The 21,693-nt window shown below is 35.8% G+C and overlaps 1 protein-coding gene across 2 annotated transcripts; it reads left to right on the forward strand.

The window, feature by feature from the left end:
- Positions 1-1,550: 1,550 nt before the first annotated feature.
- Positions 1,551-20,983, forward strand: LOC121376971 (G kinase-anchoring protein 1-like). 2 transcript variants are annotated; one of them, XM_041504787.1, is made up of 10 exons: positions 1,551-1,742; positions 6,352-6,465; positions 7,852-7,929; positions 9,299-9,437; positions 11,104-11,246; positions 11,987-12,088; positions 14,197-14,260; positions 16,872-16,942; positions 17,792-17,869; positions 18,559-20,983. In XM_041504787.1, exons 1-10 carry the CDS (start codon positions 1,551-1,553, stop codon positions 18,580-18,582), a joined length of 1,005 nt encoding a protein of 334 aa, XP_041360721.1. In that variant the 3' UTR covers positions 18,583-20,983. The 2 variants fall into 2 exon arrangements, with proteins under 2 accessions (XP_041360721.1, XP_041360729.1); XM_041504795.1 differs by lacking the exon at positions 7,852-7,929.
- Positions 20,984-21,693: the final 710 nt, after the last annotated feature.

Below are 21,693 nucleotides of genomic sequence, written 5' to 3' on the forward strand. Positions count from 1 at the left end.
GGCCGTAGCTAGGATTTTTTGTTGGGGGTGGGGGGACAACTGAGTAGTTAGTCTAAAACTTCTTAAACGATTAAGAAAAGAATTTTCTTTAAGTTTCTATAATTTTTTCCGGATTGTTTCGTGACAACCCCCCGCCCCGCTAGCTATGGCCATGCGAGGTAAGTTATTTGCCGTTTTCTTTGATCTGGTGTTAATTTATATTGGACAGTATTATGCGGTTACTTGCTAGATAATCTGCCAATACAATCATTTCGTCGGAAAGCCATATGAAATGATAGATCTTCAAATAAAACAAGATCTATCACGTTTTCTCGTCATCATTTTTACAATATTTACTAAAGAATTATTTTAACATGGATGTCAAGCATTGCATGTAAATGACCCTTAAATTATATTAAATATATCGTGTAAGTTATACACACAAAAGCCGTAGTTTAAAATGTGCCGAGGAGTCGTTAAAAATATTCAATTCCTTTCCATAAACGTTCGAGGCGCCGGGTTTGGGGGTTGAGGGGAGGGGGCGATGAGGCAAGTGCGCCCGCCTTCGATGCTGGACAAAATATTCTAATTCGGGCAAAAACATTGAGGGCAATATGAGCTGTCCTGAAAAATATTCACCATGTAGCCTATTTTTCAATATTAAATAATTCTACTCACAATATGTGTAATTAAACCCATGTAAAAAACGCGTAGTGATTCATTTGCAACCTTGTTGTACCGGCCTCGGTGGCGTCGTGGCAGGCCGTCGGTCTACAGGCTGGTAGGTACTGGGTTCGGATCCCAGTCGAGGCATGGGATTTTTAATCCAGATACCGACTCCAAACCCTGAGTGAGTGCTCCGCAAGGCTCAATGGGTAGGTGTAAACCACTTGCACCGACCAGTAATCCATAACTGGTTCAACAAAGGCCATGGTTTGTGCTATCCTGCCTGTGGGAAGCGCAAATAAAAGATCCCTTGCTGCCTGTCGTAAAAAGAGTAGCCTATGTGGCGACAGCGGGTTTCCTCTGAAAATAGTGTCAGAATGACCATATGTTTGACGTCCAATAGCCGATGATAAGATAAAAAATCAATGTGCTCTAGTGACGTCGTTAAATAAAACAAACTTTACTTTTTTTGCAACCTTGTAGGGCCTATACTAGGGTATAGCTGTTTGTTAGTAATGTTGTAATCCAGATTCGAATTTTGTTTTCATTCATTACAGGAAAAAATCAGCCTCCCCCTCTCTCTAAAAAAAATGGAAGCACCATCGTGACCATGACAAGTTCTTTCCGATTGTTTTTTTTACAGGCAGTACACCACATATCTGGTATATCAAAGGCCGTGGTACGTGTTATTATGTCTGTGGGATGGTGCATATAAAAGATCCCTTACTGCTAATCGTAAAGAGTAGCCGAGTGGCGACAGCAAGTTTAAATGTGTTGAGTGCGTCGTTAAATAAAACATTTCCTTCCTTCATATATATATATATATATATTTTTATGTTGTGAGACCATTCATCTGTCAGAGGAAATAATACAGAGTTATCTCCTCAACACATGTATGGAACGCAATGGCGAAAGGAATTTCAGTAACTCACTCTAGATTTGCTATTTTACCAGTGGAAGATGATGACGATGATGGTGACAATGAAACACAAAATGCAAGTTCGAAATCGAACGCAAAATCGAACACTCAAAGTGCAGCATCAAAGAAAAAGAATAAAAAGAAAAAGCAAAAGCAAGATTCGAATATTAGTGAAGAGGTAAAACAAAAGAGAAAATAGAAAAACCAGAAAAAAACATAAATGCATTAAGATTCTGCCTGTTTTTCCCAATCATGCCAATATCTGCTATATTTTAACATGCAGGAAATATCTTCACTCGAGTGTTAAAGTGGTTAACCATTTAGAAAATGGGGTTCCTCTCAAAATCTGTGTGGTCCGTAACCATATCATGGCATATGTTAGCCCGAGTACTCTGACTGTAAGAGAGCTAGACGGACATTTGGACATAAACACGCTCTCATTACAGTCAGAGACCAACCTATGTCTTTTTTTGGCAATTCCTGACTACCAAACGGTAGGCAACGAGTCCCGCTCTAATACCACAACAATCCTATATTTGACGTCAAATACCTTTACATCAATCATTTTCGAGTTAAGTGATACAAAAAAATCCACATATTAATCACTAATACACATACTACAGAAAGAAACCCGACAGCACCCACATTCAGCTACGCTTCGTGACACTCCGTCGCAACAATTACAAAGCTCGGCGATCTATTTCGAGACTGGGCGATTCCGCCTTGTGCATCAGTTACAGGGGTCATCTCATAAGAGGAGGCAGTACGTAGCACATACTTTTGCCGTATCCTGTCGATAACACCCCAAATGTATCCTTCAAATTCAAAATGGAATCAATAATGTGTAATTGTTTTGGTTTAATGACGTAATGAAATCCAAATTCATCCAAAACGGCATTAGCCAACTCTTCCATGTTGTAACTTCGCTTGATATGAGACGGCCCCTGTAACTGCTGCACAAGGCGGAATCGCCCAGTGCGCGATCACGTGGTCTACGTCTCGAAATAGATCGCCGAGCTTTGCAATTGTTGCGACGGAGTGTCACGAAGCGTACCTGAATGTGGGTGCTGTCGGGTTTCTTTCTGTAGTAAGTGTATTAGTGATTAATATGTGGATGATGCCATATAACCCAATCTAATTAAAATTAGCTCCACTATTACATGTGGATCTAAAGACAGCCAGTTGGAGCTCATGTCCACCAATCAAAACCTTACTTGCAGAATTCTGTCAGTGATTTAAAAATAATATGAAAACATTCCGAATTATCCCGAGGGTATACATGTTTCGTGTGAATTACGAATGCCTTAAAACATGTTTTATTTTATAAAATAAATAATTTGTAATGTAAAACTGAAGACTGATTTAGTTAGTTTTTTTTTATAAATAAATAAATATTTTTTAATGTAAAATTGAAGAATGATAACCCACCCCGTACGTATTGGTATGGTTCGCTGTACTGCGGCCACTAAAATAGACTCGCCCAATATTTTTAGAATTTGTATGCTCCCAAATAACGTTATAAAAGGCGAAGTGTGATTGGTCAATATTTAAATTATTATTTACAGACGAAATGTTACCTGGACATTGAGGACTACGCAGTGTTGTTAGTTTTAAATCACTGGCAGGATTCTGCAAGTAAGGTTTTGATTGGTGGACACGAGTTCAAATGGCTGTCTTTAGATCCACATGTAATAGTGGAGCTAATTTTAATTAGATTGCCATATAACCGTAAATAAAATGTGTTGAGTGCGTCGTTAAATAAAACATTTCTTTCTTTCTTTCCATTTAGAAAATGCATGCATGCACACAGTCACACACACACACACACATTCAGTGATTCACAAAAAGTACAAAAAAACAGGCATCGGAAAGACTTCCGAACGTTCCAGCATGCTAATACTATCACTAACCACAACCCTAAGTATGAATATATTGAATGCTGGAACGACCAGAAGTCTTGCCCAGGCATAGAAAAACTTGAGAACAACTGTTCAGGTTACTGCGAGGTTGCCACATATCCTCACGGTATGGGTTTTGGTGTGGATAAGCAATGATCTCGCGTAGTGTAGAAATGACGATGTTTGAAAGGACTTTCCTTTGGCACTGTCACTAACCCTAACTCTATTTATGATAAGTATTTATAATGTTCTTTATATATGTGACAGTGCCAAAGGAAAGTCCTACCCGATGTTTTTCTTATTATTGACAGAGACATAACCTGATGTATATGTATCATTAAAATATAAACATTAAATTCAATAAGACCACCCATGGTACTTAAATGTAGTCTTATTAGTTAGGTGGTCGTATTAGTGGGTTACTATCATTTTAAGTTGATTCCAAATTATATACAATTATAACATAACAAATATAACATTTATGTTTGGTTTTCAGAGCTTTGACACAACTCACTCAAAATGCACAAACTCACTTTGTTAATGTTGCCTCTCTAAATAACACTTGTTTTGTTACCTATTGGATTTGTCGGTCACCTTGATGGAGCTATATTCCAATTAACAATTAGCACTGGACCCTGTCACATTGGGATGACGGTGAATGTGTATCTTCAACTAAACAATAATACACAATGTGTCGAGGAAACTTCAGAGTAAGCAACGTTCTGAGCTGGGCATTAAAAGTAATTGCAGTGATGCTCCGCTTAATAAGTTATACAGTTTACATATATATATATATATATATATATCTATAGTCAGTGTGTTTCTTTACAAATACATATCAGAGGACATCATTGTAATCAGAATGTGTGCTGGCTTGTGGGTCACTTGACTTGCTGCAGTTTGAAAAACCCACAATCAATCGGCGTGTTACACGGCTCATTAATATTAACCAGGTGACAATGTTTTCCGGAAACTGAAAGTACCGGTATCTTTTTTTTTATTTAGACATGCTCTACAGACTAAACTAACATGATTACTCTTTGACTGGACTACCTGTCATTTGATAACAATCGGCCAGAAACAAAAAAAAAAACACTTGTGTAAACGAAAATGCAAAAAGTTACTATCATAATATTGTCACTTTGACAGGGTCGAAATGCACTAAAAATGACCAATGGGACTAACTCTACTGATTGTAATCCACAATAGCGGGGTGGTCTTAATACTGGTATTGTTATTTTAAGATGTAATATGCACTTGAATGTCGTTTAATCCTGACCCAATATAATAGTATGCAGTGCATGTAAAATAAGGATGGGACTTGTTCGTTCATCCATAGAAATAGATTGATGTAGGGGTGGTCTAATTGTTTTGTGTTTATTTCACTAGTAGCACACAGCAATATCTCGTGCAGCAGGTGAGTAAAATTAATTGTGAACATTTGGAGATACAGGGATGTTTGTGTATTTTAAAAACGTGCCGTACAGAAAATAGTACTTTTAGTTACATGATATTTTTAATTGTTTATACTTATGGCAAACTGGCAAATTGTAAAAATTGCTTTATTTTTAATCAATAAAAAATACTTCCGTCAAAAAACACTTCTGCATTTGACATCGTTGCTTTTCTTTGATGACGCACAATTGCTATTTAAAGATGGCGCACCAAAATACATACCGTGCCATAATATATACCGAGACGATATATAAAAAAGTCAAGAACAGCTATTCTTTCTCCACAAAATCTTATTCATTCAAAAACTATACCTTGTAACTTTGATCCAGTGTGGTTTTTAATATATTGTATTCAAATATTGATACCACTAAAAGTCTTTTTAAAGAGTACTATGAATAAATAACAGATTAGTAATGTGTCTGCTATGACTTTTAATAGTAGGGGTGTTGATTTCCTGCTTATAAAAATTGCTTTTACGTCTTCCTTATTCCACCCCGAACAAATTTTAAAAATATTTGTTAGAATTACATGTACTTCAATTAGTGTTGGGTTAGGGATAGTTACATAAAGAAAAGACATTGATTTATTAATCATCGGCTATTGAGTGTCAAACATAGGGTCATTTTGACACAGTCACCTGCTACATTTTTCCATTAATAGCAAGGGATCTTTTATATGCACCATCCCACAGACAGGATAACACATACCACAGCCTTTGATATACCAGTTGTGGTGCAGTAGGTGGAATGTGAAATAGCCCATTGAGGCCATTGATGAGGATCAATCCTAGTAGATATATCCAATACCTTTTAAAACATTTTGTTCTATTAAACCAACATAATGTTTATAATTCGTAATCCAATATTGCTCTGTTTTGCCTTTGAAAAATTAGACATTTTGAATATGGAAATCTTTTTTTATGTTTTTAACGGGAAACGCCATTATTGCAACTTCGGCATAGCACCTTTAATGGATATATTTTTAGCATTATCAGATAAATGATGGTCAGTTTCAAAACATTTCAAACCAATAATCACCTAGTAGGGGCATTTATGGTCTGTTTTGTTTTTCATTACATACCCTCAAATTATTTTTTAGTAGAAAGTCTCTCACACTCACACACTCACACACACACACACACACACACAGGCAGCCTCTACATTGTGACTGTTTTGTTCGCATATATATGACCATGGTTTTTTTATTTGGCCCCTATAGGGAACCTTTAATATAGACGGTTGCACAGAGGACACAATTATTAACATCTGCTTTAATATTTTTCCTAACAAGAAGTGGGTTAAAGTTTATATCATATCCAAATTAAGTATTACTTGTCATCCAAAACAAAACATCAGCTACATTGTAACTTTGAAATGGACAGTTTGCTTTAATACATGTAGCTAACATCACCTGCTGATTTTGTTTTATTTTCAGTTAAAACACATGGCATTTGGGAAACCAGTGAGACATCACCGGGATTCAGACAAATCAGGTTCTGTGAAACCCGACCAAAAGCAGTGGGTGGAGTGGAAAGAAAAAGATGAAGAGGTAAAACACATACATATATGCATGAAAGCAGTGTCGGATCCAGAAAATCCATTTAGGGGGGCTCCCAGTGACATGAGGTGGAATGCCAAGGGAACTTTGGGGGAGGTTTGGAGGGGGATTGTAAATTTTTTTTTATTTAATATATAATAAAATTACAAATATCTGCCTCTGGACAGGGACAGTGAGGTTCTGTTTGACTCTAACCTTTCAATATCCCAGACATCTCCAATTTTTTAAAATTGTATATCCTTAAAAAGCATTATATGCAAAAAAAACCTACCAAACCCCCCCCCCCCCCCCCCCCCCCCAAAACCCACTCAAAGAAAAATTAATTGTATAACTTATTTTTGTTTTACTGTAGCTACCAAAATATGCTGGCTGCCACCCAATGTTGAACACTGAGCTACCAGTTTACAAGTCCTGGTTGCCCTTGGTGACAAAGTGCTGGTCTGGTTACGGGTTTAAGCAGCAATAAGCTGGCTATCAAAAATTAATCTTAATTTGATGAATTAGATCCAGACACGAAAATCTTACAAAGAAAGAAAGAAGTGTTTTATTTAACGACGCACTCAACACATTGTATTTACGGTTATTTGGCGTCAGACATATGGTTAAGGACCACACAGATATTGAGAGACAAAACCTGCTGTTGCCACTTCATGGGCTAGTCTTTTCGATTAGCACCAAGGACCATCCCACAGACAGGGTAGTACATACCACGGCCTTTGATATACCAGTCGTGGTGCACTGGCTGGAACGAGAAATAGCCCAATGGGCCCACCTACGGGGATTGATCCCACACCGACTGTGCATCGAGCGAGCGCTGTACCACTGGGCCACGTCCTGCCCCCTTACAAAGAATACAAAACACTACATTTTAAGTAAAACTTTTTTTACTCTAGTTTCAACCGGTGAAAAAGGACACTAAGTTTGGTTAATCTACAATAGAGTAAAACAAGAATTTGTGACATTGAAACGGGCGAAAACACCCACGGTCATAAACAGACTAGAGATCATCTCCATAACCATTATTTCTCAGAAGTATATATGCGTGTTTAAAATTATGAAAAATGTATTTGTTGGTATTACAAACTCCAGGATGACCAGAAATACTTTGGGTGTACAAAAATGGATGTTCTCAGCAATAAAATGTAAGGAAATTATCAAAAACTCCTCTAATAGTAAAAAATATGTTGTACTGTTTAAAAACTTGGATCTGTCTCTTGAACCGAAAGTCACTTATTCAGACTTCTTTGTCAAAAAAACCCAACAACCTCATTTAGGTGGGGGTTTTCGTGAGTACACTTATTTCTATTTTTGGATGTTTTGGTTTTGATCACAGAGACCTTGACCTTCATCCGCTGAGCTTTGATGTTGTGTTTTCAGTTTACACAGGACTCCTACCAAAAAGACTTGGAACAAGCCTTACTGCAGAGTAAACAGGATTTTGAGAAGCAGGTACAGGTAAGTTTGGCTCACTGTACACCCATCGTGTACAGGTAAGTTTAAGAATACACCTGCGGAGTACAGGTGAATTTGAGATACAGGTACAGGTAAGTTTGGCTCAATGTACACCCATCATGTACAGGTAAGTTTAAGAATACACCTGCGGTGTACAGGTGAATTTGAGATACAGGTACAGGTAAGTTTGGCTCAATGTACACCCATTGAGTACAGGTAAGTTTAAGAATACACCTGTGGTGTACAAGTGAATTTGAGATACAGGTACAGGTAAGTTTGGCTCAATGTACACCCATCGAGTACAGGTAAGTTTAAGAATACACCCATTTGAGTACAGGTACAGGTAAGTTTTGGCTCACTGCACACCCATCGAGTACAGGTAAGTTTAAGAATACACCTGTGGTGTACAAGTGAATTTGAGATACAGGTACAGGTAAGTTTGGCTCACTGCACACCCATTGTGTACAGGTAAGTTTAAGAATACACCTGTGGTGTACAAGTGAATTTGAGATACAGGTACAGGTAAGTTTGGCTCACTACACCCATCGAGTACAGGTAAGTTTAAGAATACACCTGTGGTGTACAAGTGAATTTGAGATGCAGGTACAGGTAAGTTTGGCTCAATGTATACACCTGTGGCATACAGGTGAATTTGAGATACAGGTACAGGTAAGTTTGGCTCACTGTATACCCATCGTGTATAGGTAAGTTTAAGAATGCATCTGTGATGTACAGATGAATTTAGGAATATAATGACAGAGTACAGGTGAGTATTTGAATATGACAACAGTGTGTTAATGAGTCGGAATATATTAATAGTATATAAATGTACAAATGACTTTAGGAATATATACCTGTATTGTATGGGCAAGTTTCGAAAAATACCTGTAGTGTACAGGTGAGTTTAGGAACATACGGACTAATTTAGGTGTCAACTTAAAGTGTACAAGTGTGTGCAGAAATATGAAATAATAAAAAGAGAGAGAGTAAAATCTAGAATTCTGTTTCAGTTACTGAATTCTGTGATTCTGTCTGATTTTCCATGATCGTGGAAAATCATTCCCTCTAAGTCAAGATAAAAATACAACAGCAACACTTACTTTAATAAAGAATGTCATCGCTTCTGATTTTAGGAGAAAGAAATTCAATTTTCTCAATTGGTTTATCATATATACACACACACACAAAATGGATCACCAACTATTAAAGAGAGTTTAAGAAAAGGATGATAAAGTACAGGATAAACTAATTAAACTACGCTGAGATATTGTAAAGGAAATTTTCTATTTCTTGTTGATGTGTGTTGATTTGTCTATCTGTTATTCAGGATCATGTCGTGATACTAATGATTAACATGATTTGATATTTTCAGAAAAAGAAAGAGAACGGTGCTGTTAATGGAGTAGAAGGAAAACAAAAGAAGAAGAAGAAAGACAAAGCTCCAGTGATGAGTCTGGAACAGTTCAATCAACTGCAGTTCAAGAAAGAAAAATCAATCGACTCGGATGACGGTACACTTTAGTTTGTCATACTACAAGTGGTTTTCCTTTATGCTTCAAAATATATGATCCTGTAATGACCGTATTGACGCACATGCTGCATCCAGTTCAAGCACTCATTAACAGTAACGAGTTGGCATGTATACAGGGTTCGAAATAGTGGCCTTCGAAAAGCAGTCAATTTTTTTAGACCTAACAGGTAAATTAGAAATTTACCTGCTAAAAACAAAACAGCAGTTATGCCCGCCCCCCCCCCCCCCCCCCCCCCCCCACCTGTCTTTTACGCTTATAGGTACAGGTTGCCATTAATTACGAGGGGGCGGGATGTAGCCCAGTGGGCCCATTGGGCTATTTCTCGCTCCAGCTAGGGCACCACGACTGGTATATCAAAGGCCGTAGTATGTGTTATCCTGTCTGTGGGATGGTGCATATAAAAGATCCCTTGCTGCTAATCGAAAAGAGTAGCCCATGAAGTGGCGACAGCGGGTTTCCTCTCTCACTATCTGTGTGGTCCTTAACCATATGTCCGACGCCATATAACCGTAAAAATATAATGTGTTGAGTGCGTCGTTAAATAAAACATTTCCTTCCATTAATTATGAGTCTTGTAACCTCTAGCTAATGATACTTTTATCAAGTTTACAATTCCCAGTATCATTCCTTGACAAAATATCGCAGGTCATTTACAATGATCTCATTTGCTACTTCAGGGCTTCTAGAATTTGTTTTTAATGCACTAGCCATGGGATCAGTGATTTTTTAAATTTACTAGCCACGATTAAAAATTTACTAGCCCTACCTTACTTTAAGTTAATACAATTTTTCTAAATAATAGTAATAATCAGATATGTCACCTAAAGAGGGAGATAGTGCTTAAAAACATTAACATTGGGGTTTGGGGTGGGGTCAGGATATTCATATTTACAAAATAGACTTCACTGCAACATTTGACAAATTGTTTCTTCACTAACTGTCGGGCATGGCATTAGTAGTTATTTACTAGCCCAACAATGAATATCACTAGCCATGGGAGTGGGGCTACCATAATCTAGAATCCTTGTACTTATCTCATGAACCTGACCCGTGGCTGTCGGTGCCATCGTTAAGTTCGAGTCCTGTTTTTCATTATATAATATCCTATGCTGCCAGGCAAGATGAACCGCGACATTTGTGTTTTTATCATATATTTTAATCATTTGAATTGTTAAACGATTCCCATTATTAATAATTTTTTCATGGATCTTGAAATTTCACATACTATATTGTTTTAGTGTTCGATTTTTAGGATATGTTTTTAATTTTAATGTGTGTAACTTTAGGCTTTAATTTAATAAACATGATTTTCAGCTATAGTGAGCATGCCTCTGTAAATTACAAGAACAATAGTTTCGTTCTTGCGTTCTTGCATTGCTCATGCAGTGCCTATAGTTTTGTGCATCCTATTTTTCATTCATGCATTAAATTTAAGACATCATTTACATAGTCATGACAGGTTACACAAAAGCGTAATGGGTTGCCTCAGTGGTGGTTTTTTTGTGTAACCCATAAATGGCGTCTGCAAATTTTCAATTCTCAGAGGGTTGTTGAGACACTACCTGTAATTTCAGGCATTGATTTGTGTTCATGTGACCGGTACTATAATAATTTGATGATTAACAATGTGGATGTTGTGTTTTAGATGCTGACTCACCACAACCTGTAATTACGACCCCTGTGATAAAAACCTCTGTTGGCGAGGGAGACACCCATTTCTTCGACAAAGTTGATGACGATGTTGTTAAAATTATTTCCAAAGAGAAAATTCAAGAAGAATATAAAAAAGTAAATGAGGATTTTTTATACTGTTTTTAAAAAAAAACAAATTTTTAATTTTTTTTATTTGTTTATTAACAAAATGAAATGTTTAAGAACATACATGTAAAATTAGTCTGTATAATATATTGTATATGTCAGGTTTATACAGGAAAGAAATTAGCACTGTGAGTTAACTGTCAAGAGTACTAGATGGGATTCTTATTAAGGAGAATTGTTGATGGGTATTTAGTGCCCAGTTTATAGGTTCTGTCATGCATCTATGATTACAAACGTCAAAAGAATAATACCATCCTTATTCATCTACTTAAATCTTTTAACTTTTATTATTAAATAACACCACAATTTGCCGTCTCACAAATGTATTGTGAAAATGTTTTTTTTATATTATATAAACAGTATTTTGCTATTTAAGTACATATGATATTTAATAGTATTTCACTGTGTTAAGTACATATGATATTTAATAGTATTTCACTGTGTTAAGTACATATGATATTTAATAGTATTTCACTGTGTTAAGTACATAATAGAGCTAATCAAAATGTTTTATTCCAAAAATATTGACAATATTCATTGTTCTTTTAAAATAAACATACATGAGTCATGTAGCTATTCATGATCTGTCTTAACCTTTTTTTTTTAAAGAACAATTTAAAAATGCAAGTAATATTTTATCTCTTAATTTCATATGAATTATTTTTCTTGTGTTAAGAATTATGCTACATAAGTTTATTTTGTTTCTACAGCATTATGCAATAGAAAGTGCCATAACATTAAAGTACCAAGATGAATTGTCTAAAAAAGATGAAGAAATAGCACATTTGAAATCAGCATTAACAACACTACAGGTAACATATTTTGTAGTCTTCACTAGTACAATTGGTACATTGAAACTCTCCTAAACTGGACACCCACAGGATCAAGTATATATATGTTGTCTCTTGATCTTAATCAAATGTCAAAAGTAGACAACAGATAGCCATAGTTTGAAAATGTTTCAAAATAGGAATACTTTACAGTGCCTGCTAACTAATATACAGGCATAGGCATACGGACTCCCATTTATGTAAAGGGGGGGGGGGGGGGGGGAGTATGAAAGCTGATTTGTGTCCAAATTAAAAAAAAAGCTTGAATCTGAATAACAACATTTATTGTAATTAGCATTATTGCCAAACAACTATATAGGTGGCAAACGAATCACTACACATTTTTACTAGGATTACAACTAATATTGTGGGTAGAATAATGGAAATACAAGGTGAAAAAGTTTCAGGCCAGCTCATTTTGCCCAAATATCTCTTTCGTTTTGGCCCAAATTTGAGGATATGCTCTAGCACTTGGGGGGCAGTTATGATGTTCATAACTTTTATCTAATAACATTCATGTACAGTATGACATCATGCATGTAGTGATGTTCATAACCTGTCTTTTACGCTTATAGGGACAGGTTGCCATTAATTACGAGGGGACGGGATGTAGCCCAGTGGGCCCATTGGGCTATTTCTTGCTCCAGCTAGTGCACTACGACTGGTATATCAAAGGCCGTAGTATGTATTATCCTGTCTGTGGGATGGTGCATATAAAAGATCCCTTGCTGCTAATCGAAAAGAGTAGCCCATGAAGTGGCGACAGTGGGTTTCCTCTCTCACTATCGGTGTGATCCTTAACCATATGTCCGACGCCATATAACCGTAAAAATATAATGTGTTGAGTGCGTCGTTAAATAAAACATTTCCTTCCATTAATTATGAGTCTTGTAACCTCTAGCTAATGATACTTTTATCAAGTTTACAATTCCCAGTATCATTCCTTGACAAACATGCTGTAACCCATGTACATCTATCTTATTATACTTTTAATGAAGTTTACAATTCTCATTATCATTTCTTGACAAACATGCTGATTGATACCTTGTTATTCATTCATATCAGTTTTTGCTGTATTGATACTAGTGTGTGTAATTTTTATATAATAAGCACACAGGTGTTTTTTGTTAAAAAAAACCCCCAACTAAGTGGAGAATAGAATGATGTACCATTCTCGACGCTTTGACATATATGGCAACCTCCTAGTAACCTGAACACCAACATTTCTTTCCATGCAATGAGACCATCTTACCTCTTAAGTGTTTCTGCGGTTGATTTCAGTACAAAAACCTCTCCCAGTGGTACTCCGACGCCATATAACTGTAAATAAAATGTGTTGAGTGTGTCGTCAAATAAAACATTTTTTTCTTTCTCCCAGTGGTAAAGCGCTTTCATGGCCGGTCTAGGATCGATCCCTGTCTGGGGGGGGGGGGGGGGGGGGGGGAGGGGGGGGGGGCCCATTGGGCTATTTCTCATTCCAGCCAGTGCACCACGACTGGTATATCAAAAGCTGTGGTATGTACTACCGTGTCTGTGGGATGATGCATATAAAAGATCCCTTGCTGCTAATTGAAAAGAGTAGCTCATGAAGTGGCGACAGCGGGTTTCCTCTGTCAATATCTGTGTGGTTCTTAACCTATTCATATCAGAATACTTTATAGTAAATCCTTCCAGAGAAAAATTTAATTGATTGATTTCTACCCAAAATATAAAGTGTATTAAAGGAATAGCCTTGTTTTTAAAAAGAAATCTGCCAGTTTAAATTGATTATACATGTATTGTAATTTGTACATGTGTAGCGCACAATTAATTTGTTTTTTAAAAGTAGTTATCTTAAATATCTTGCCTTGTCTTGTGTCTGGACCTTAACCATATGTCTGACGCTGGCCATATAACCGTAAATACAGTGTGTTAAGTGTGTCACTAAATAAAAATAAAAATTCTTTCTTTCTATCATATTTATAGCAGTTTCTTTCAAAGAAGATGAATAATAACTTACGTTACCTTAGATTTAATCTATGTTCATATCAGTGTCTTTTAAAGAAGGTGTATAATAAAAAATTTATGTTACTGTATATTAAATGTTGCAGGATGAATTTAAACAAGTGAAGAAGAGAAACAAACAACTATGTGTGATATTGGCTCAGGGAGAAAGTAAGATTTTACTTTATTTTGCTTTATTATTATTACATGTTTTTTTACGTCTTGTCACAGCCAGTGGGATAGTGTATGGCATCTCTTTTTATCATTATGTAAATTCTGTCACAACCTTATGTGTCATATTTTTTCCACACTGTTCAAAATAGGGCATGCCATTTTTGAAATATGGCAAACTAAACTTCTGGTTACAGGTATTACCAAACTGAATGACATTCATTGCTAAAAGTGTAATCAATTTGAATGACATTTGTTTAACCCTTAAATTTTATTGTCGTATATTTCAATTCTACAAGGGTGGGACGTCGCTTGCTTGATGCACCGTCGGTTTATGACCGACCCCGTTAGTGGCCCATAGGGCTATTTTTCATTCCAGCCAGTGCACCACGAATGTCTATCAAAGGCTATGGTATGTCCTATCCTGTCTGGAATGATGCATATAAAAGACCCCTTTCTACTAATAGGGAAAATGTAGCGGGTTTCCTCTAAGACTATATATCAAAATTACCAAATGTTTGACCTCCAACAACCGATTATTAATAAATCAATGTGCTCTAGTGGTGTCATTAAACAAAACAAAATTGTTCAATTCTGCAAAGCATCTTGTTAATTGATTACGTAGCCACATCACTTCTTCCTTCTTTGAGGGGTGGAATCCAGCTCAGTGGGTAGAGTGCTTGCCTGCGGTGTCTTGGGTTGAAGGATCAAATCCCCTCGGTTAATCCATTCTCTTATTTTTTGTCTGTCCCAACCATTGCCCCACGGCTGGTAAATCAAAATCCACTGTATGTGCTGTCCTGTGTGGTAAAGTGCATATAAAAGAGGTTTATACGTTTGACATCCAGTAGCCAATAATTAATAAAGTAGTGTGCTCTGGTGGTGTCGTTAAAGTAACCGACCCTAGTTTTTAAAGTAACCGACCCTAGTTTTTAAAGTAACTGACCCTAGTTTTTAAAGTGACAGACCCTAGTTTTTAAAGTAACCGACCCTAGTTTTTAAAGTAACCGACCCTAGTTTTTAAAGGGACAGACCCTAGTTTTTAAAGTAACAGACCCTAGTTTTTAAAGTAACCGACCATAGTTATTAAAGTAACAGACCCTAGTTTTTAAAGTGACAGACCCTAGTTTTTAAAGTGACAGACCCTAGTTTCAATCTGTGAAAATTAACACTAAGTTTAGTTAATCTATAAACCTGTAACACATTTGGATAAAGTTAGAATTGAGTGAAACACGAGTCTGTGACTTTGAAATTGTGAAATACCCTCTAAAAATAGACTAAATCTCGACTCCATAACTGTTACTTCTCAGACACCAGGAAGACCAAAATTACTTCGAATTTACAGAAATTGATAATCTAAACCATAAAATCTAAGTAAAGTATGATTTCAGTTATTAAAAAATGCTATAATGGTAAAAAATATGTCTTAGTGTTTAAAAACTAGGGTATGTCCCTTTAAACACTGCGACATATTTTCACTATTAAAGCCGTTTTTTTTATAATTTAAATTAGAAGTACTTACACTTTATTATTTAGAATATTAATTTTTGTACATCTGAAGTGGTTCTGATCATCCAGGTTTTTGCAAAACCTCAAAATGCATTTTTCATTATTCTGAAAACATTGAGAAACATTCTAGTTATTTTTAGACAGTATTTCCCCATTTTAACATATACTTTAGCTTCTCTCTGTTATAACCCTATCCAAATGTGTTTACAAGTTTGTAGATTAACTAAACTTAGTGTCCATTTCCACGGGTTGAAACTAGGGTCCGTACCTTCAAACAATGTACTGTAAAGTCAACACACCACCATTTGTCGTTGTAGCAGCTTAATATAGTCCGGTTTAGAAAATAGTTCCTCATAAAAAAAAATACTACAAGCTTCTGATATGCTTTTTGAAATCTTTCTTTGATGATTATGCGTAGGTTGACCTCCATAGTATTTAAACAACCCATTGGTTTGAAGTTACTTGTTATATGTAGTACTAACTGATAACAATTGTGCAAGACAGTGTTTCTGCCAGAAAGAACATTTTGCGTATGGCGCTATGGAATTGAATGCAACAGTCAACAGGGGGTATGGGGGACCTACCCCAGAAAGAAAATGGGTTAAGTTTATGGTTAGGGTTAAGAAAAACATACAGTAATGATAAGAATAATTAATTTTGTCAAAACGTTAACATAAAAAAATTAAATCTGCCAAAAATTTGGGTATGGCGCCATACCCATTTTACCCTCTGGCAGAAACCCTGCAAGTGGTATAGATTGTATAACAGCAACACAAGGCGATGCTTAGGCATGAAAGCTGTCAAATGAAAAATTACTTGATATTATTTACATAGTACTTGTCAGTTGAGATCACTCCCTAAAATTAGTAGTCACATGACCTTCTCGACAGTGTTGTATTTTTCACACATTATATTCTGACATAGAAATTGTATTGAACTGCATGGAGTAATTAATGGTGGTGTGTAACCTAAACCGGAAAATAAATGTGTGCGTATAAATGTTGAAGATTTAACACTAGTTTGAGTTTACAGTTTTGTGAGGTGTCTGTAAGCCATCCTTCTCTTTTAATGTATTGAATAATGTGTTTTTGTCATTTCACAGTGAAAGATAAAGCTCAGGTCTTGATGCATGTGGAAGATTTAACACAAGTTCGAGATGAGCTTACAGAACAGGTATGTTAATAACAGACCGTTTAGTGTTAAGTGCTTTTGAACTCCAGTGAAATCTCTCAAAACTGGACCCTCTGTAAACCGGAATTCCCTCAAAACCGGACATCTTTTGTGTGCCCCTTTTAAATATCTGTACAGAAGAGAACCTCTCTAAACCGGATACCTCTTAAAACCTGATGTTTTACTTGGTCCCGAGGGTGTCCAGTTTAGAGGAGTTCCACTGTATCAGTGTTTAAAGTTTTAATGATCAATCTAGATATGGTACAAAATGTTTCATAGGTGTTGGAAGCAGGGTGGGTGGGTGGATTTAAGGGTGTTTTGCAGCTGGAGAGGCCAGAGTATGCTTTGCCCCCCCCCCCCCCCCCAGTTGAAAGACGATCTAAATTTGGATTGAATGAATATATTGGTTTTTTCACTCTGGCAGTTGACAGTAATGTCGCTCATGATTCTTCATATTGCTAGAATATTAGAAGCTGTTTTAATACGACCAAATTTAATTACAAATGTCTTAAGTTATTTTATAATTATTATACATACAGGCCTCACGCATTGTTCACGCAAATCTACTTTAGCGTAACCTATTTTCTGTTTGCGCATTAAATTTAGGACATTATTTACGTGGACGTAATGGGTCACGCAAAAAGAAAATGGGTTACCTGAATTTATTTTTGCGTAACCGATAAATGGTTTATGCAAATATTCAAGAGGCCTAATATATGTATATATGACATCACATTTAAATAACTGGTCCCTCCTGTTTGGCTGCCCCCTCCATTTACCGGTATCTTCCGACAGTTTTTTTTTAGTTAGAAGACTAAAAGTCATGCTGACAAGGCTTTTCCATTTCTTAAGGTTTCAGAACTAAATGCTGAACTTGAAAAAGAGAAGTCAAAAGTGCACGCCTTGAAATTGGAGGTTGAAAAGCTGAAGGTGAGTTATATATTATATTAGAAGGATATTTTAAAATATTTTTAGCGACACATTCAACAGTTTTTACTTTTTTACTTTACGGTTACATGGCATCTGACGTTTGACTATAGATCACACCAGAGCTTCATTTAATACACCAAGTGGCGAATATGATATGTATCACGAATATGAGGTCTCAAATAAGAATAATTATTCATCAGTAATAATAATAAATACAGTGGATCTACTAATAATGTAGTATTGACTTGGAAATATGGAGCAGCTCGCCTTGAACAAAAATCTTAATTAAAGGCATATTGTCACAGACCTATTTAATGGCCCAACAAAGTCTTACTTGAAAATATACACATTTGATTTGTCCTTGAAAGTACTTTACTCAACCATTTACACAACCACCATATCCCACTTATTAATGATATTTTGTAAAAATAATTGAATTATGGCAACGGTCCATAATAAAAACCCACTAAAATTGCTGAGAGAGTTGACATGGATTTCGCTTCATCGTGGTTCAGTTTGAATGACACAATAGCGAGGTTTGGTATCACAAATCAATGTAATTTTGAGAGAAATGAGGTCCTTAAATTCGTGGCAATATGCCTTTAATATCTACATGTATGTAGTAAAATATTTTTAATATTAAGCATTTGGATGTACTCTAGCAGTGTCATTTTTCTTTGCTCTTCTAGGGTGGGAAACACCATGGGAAGTGAGTGCTGAGAAATGGGGATCCAGGAAAAGTGATGCAAGGAGGCATTGGCATCAAGACACTGCAGACAAACACACGGGGAATCTGCACAGGAAGATGTCAACATTTGTTTTATGTACAACTTAATGTGTGCTTGATCAGTACAGGTTTAACTGACTCATAGACTTGACAGTAATTTACACCGACACCAGTAATGTTGAAAGAAGATATTTTAACAGTAACACTGACAGAAGACATGTTGACACTAGATATGTCAACAGTAAATATGTTGACAGTAATTTACACTGACAGTAGTGTTGTTGACAAGATATGTTAGCAGAAGCACCGATATTAGACATGTTGACAGTAATTTATATCGACAGAAGATACATTGACAGTATGTGTTGACAATACTTTACACTGGCAGTAGTAATGTTGACAGAAGATATGTTAATAGTAACACTGACAGTAGAGATGTTGACAGTAATTTACATTGACAAAAGATACATTGACAGAATGTATTGAAAATACCTGACACTGACAGTAAATATGTTGACAGTAATTTACATTGACAGTAGTAATGTTGAAAGAAGATGTTTTAACAGTACCACTGAGAGAAGACATGTTATATTGACAGTAGATATGTTAACAGTAAATACGTATACTACTTTACACTGACAGTAGTAATGTTGACAGAAGATATGTTGACAGTAGTAATGTTGACAGAAGATATGTTAACAGTAGCACTGACAGTAGAGATGTTGACAGTAATTTATATTGACAAAAGATACATTGACAGTATGTGTTGACAATACTTTACACTGACAGTAGTAATGTTGACAGAAGATATGTTAACAGTAGCACTGACAATAGAGATGTTGACAGTAATTTACATTGACAAAAGATACATTGACAGAATGTGTTGACAATACCTTACACTGACAGTAGTAATGTTGACAGTAATTTATATCGACAGAAGATACATTGACAGAATGTGTTGACAATACCTTACATTGACGGTAGTAATATTGAAAGAAGATATGTTAACGGTAATGCTGACAGTAGACATGTTGACAGTAGATATGTAGATATGTCAACAGTAAATATGTTGACAGTAACTTACACTAACTGTAGATATACTGACAGTAACATTTGCTTATAACAGATTTGTTGACAGTAGTCGACACAAAAAACATTTATAGTAAACTACACTGACAGTAGATGCATTGATAGTAACCTATGCTGACAGTAGATATGTTAACAATAATCTACAGGGACTAGCTATGTTGGCAGTAATCTATACTCATATCTAAATAGACAGTAAATATGTTGACAGTAACTTACAGTAGATATTTTGTTGAGTAGATATTTAGGTCTACTCATCGTGACAGGAAGACAATTTTATGTAGGAGTAACTAGTGTAGGTATTGAAACCATTGCTAATAATAACTGACAGACATTGGACATTTTGACAGTAGCCATTTAGATGTAACCATTGTTGACAGTAACCCTGTCTGACAGTAGACATTTAGATGTAACCATTGTTGACAGCAATCCTGTCTGACAGTAGACATTTAGATGTAACCATTGTTGACAGCAACCCTGTCTGACAGTAGACATTTAGATGTAACAATTGTTGACAGCAACCCTGTCTGACAGTAGACATTTTGGTATGACTAATGTTGACTGTAACCTAAAAATAAATTGACAGTAAATACACAGGTGTAATTTTGGTTCATAGTGTGCGTACCAAGTTCATGCATGTTGCCTATGTCAGTTGCTGGTGGAAAATTATTTTTATGAGCATAGTAATGACGAGTTGATCCGGAACTGTTTGGTGAAAGCTTACTATCAGTCATTTTGTCAAGCATGGTGATTGGACTACTTTTCTTATATTCATGGTGATTGGTTGGAAGCGCCTCTATCATTCATTGCGATTAGTTGATAATTTTCCTATCGATCATCTTGATTTGATGGAAGTCTTGCTATCGTTAATCCTGATTGGTTGCTATGCTGTTTTGTCTTTCTGATTCCAGCCATGTTGGCTATTTTCTGTTACATCCTGTGCGTGGTACGCTGCTTTGATTTGTTGGTTGATCAGTGGACCAAGTTGATAGCTTTTTGAGTTCCTCCTGTAGCTACCAAAATCAAAGTAGTCTTTTTTTTTATGTCTCACTGTAACAAAGTCTGAAGGTGAAACATTAATTTTTCAATGGCAACAAAATTAACTTAAGTATTTAGCTCAATGTTAAGTTTTTGCATTTACATGTAGTTCAAAGTCTCACAGATTACAAGTTGTAGACCAATGAAACTTGGTTTATATACTCTTCAAAAAAAGTAGGGGAACCTGAACTATTAATGTTAATATCAACTATTAGACCGAACATACGTTTTGACCACAGACGTCCTAGTAAAGAATGTTCAGGTCTGTTTATCAACACACCGAAACACATTCCATAATGTGCAAATGCATCACGTAGTTGCCCCGTACACGTGCGTGGGGTGTCATTCTCGATTTTGATAATTTCCAGGAAGGTCCATTAATCACTGGAACATTATTTCTGTCAATCCTTTTCATTCTGTTGATCATACAGTTGTTATTGTTTGGTTTTTAGTCATTTCTATTGTTTGAATTTGCGATATACTGATAAGAAAACGTCATCTTTCAAATTTCACTTGTGACACCAATCGTCCTTCAAGATCTTTGGTGGTAGTAAAACCTACTGTAATAATGAACTACTGATTGTAATGTTTGCCCAATTAATTCACTATTATGTAACCATTCCCCACAGCTAATATACCTTACAATTTTGGCAATTGTAAATTCTTATTAGAGTTCCCCTACTTTTTTTGAAGAGTATAGTTGCATTTTTTTTTTTTTTTTTTAAGCACTACATTAATCATACATTTTAAATCACTAATTCTTTATTTTATAAACATTTTGTTTTTTGTTTTGTTTAAACATATATTGAGATGAACATGTATAGATGCATTTATGAGCTACACTGAATCAATTTTATGGGAGGCAAGACAATTGATTCTACCGAATACATGTTTTTTTAATTTTTAACATTTTTCACCTGCAGTCACTTCTTTTCACAAAGGAAGTGTTATTCAACATTGAATACCAGTTCAC

The sequence above is a fragment of the Gigantopelta aegis genome, chromosome 2 (genome assembly GCF_016097555.1).
Source record: "Gigantopelta aegis isolate Gae_Host chromosome 2, Gae_host_genome, whole genome shotgun sequence".
Taxonomy (NCBI): Eukaryota; Metazoa; Mollusca; class Gastropoda; order Neomphalida; family Peltospiridae; genus Gigantopelta; species Gigantopelta aegis.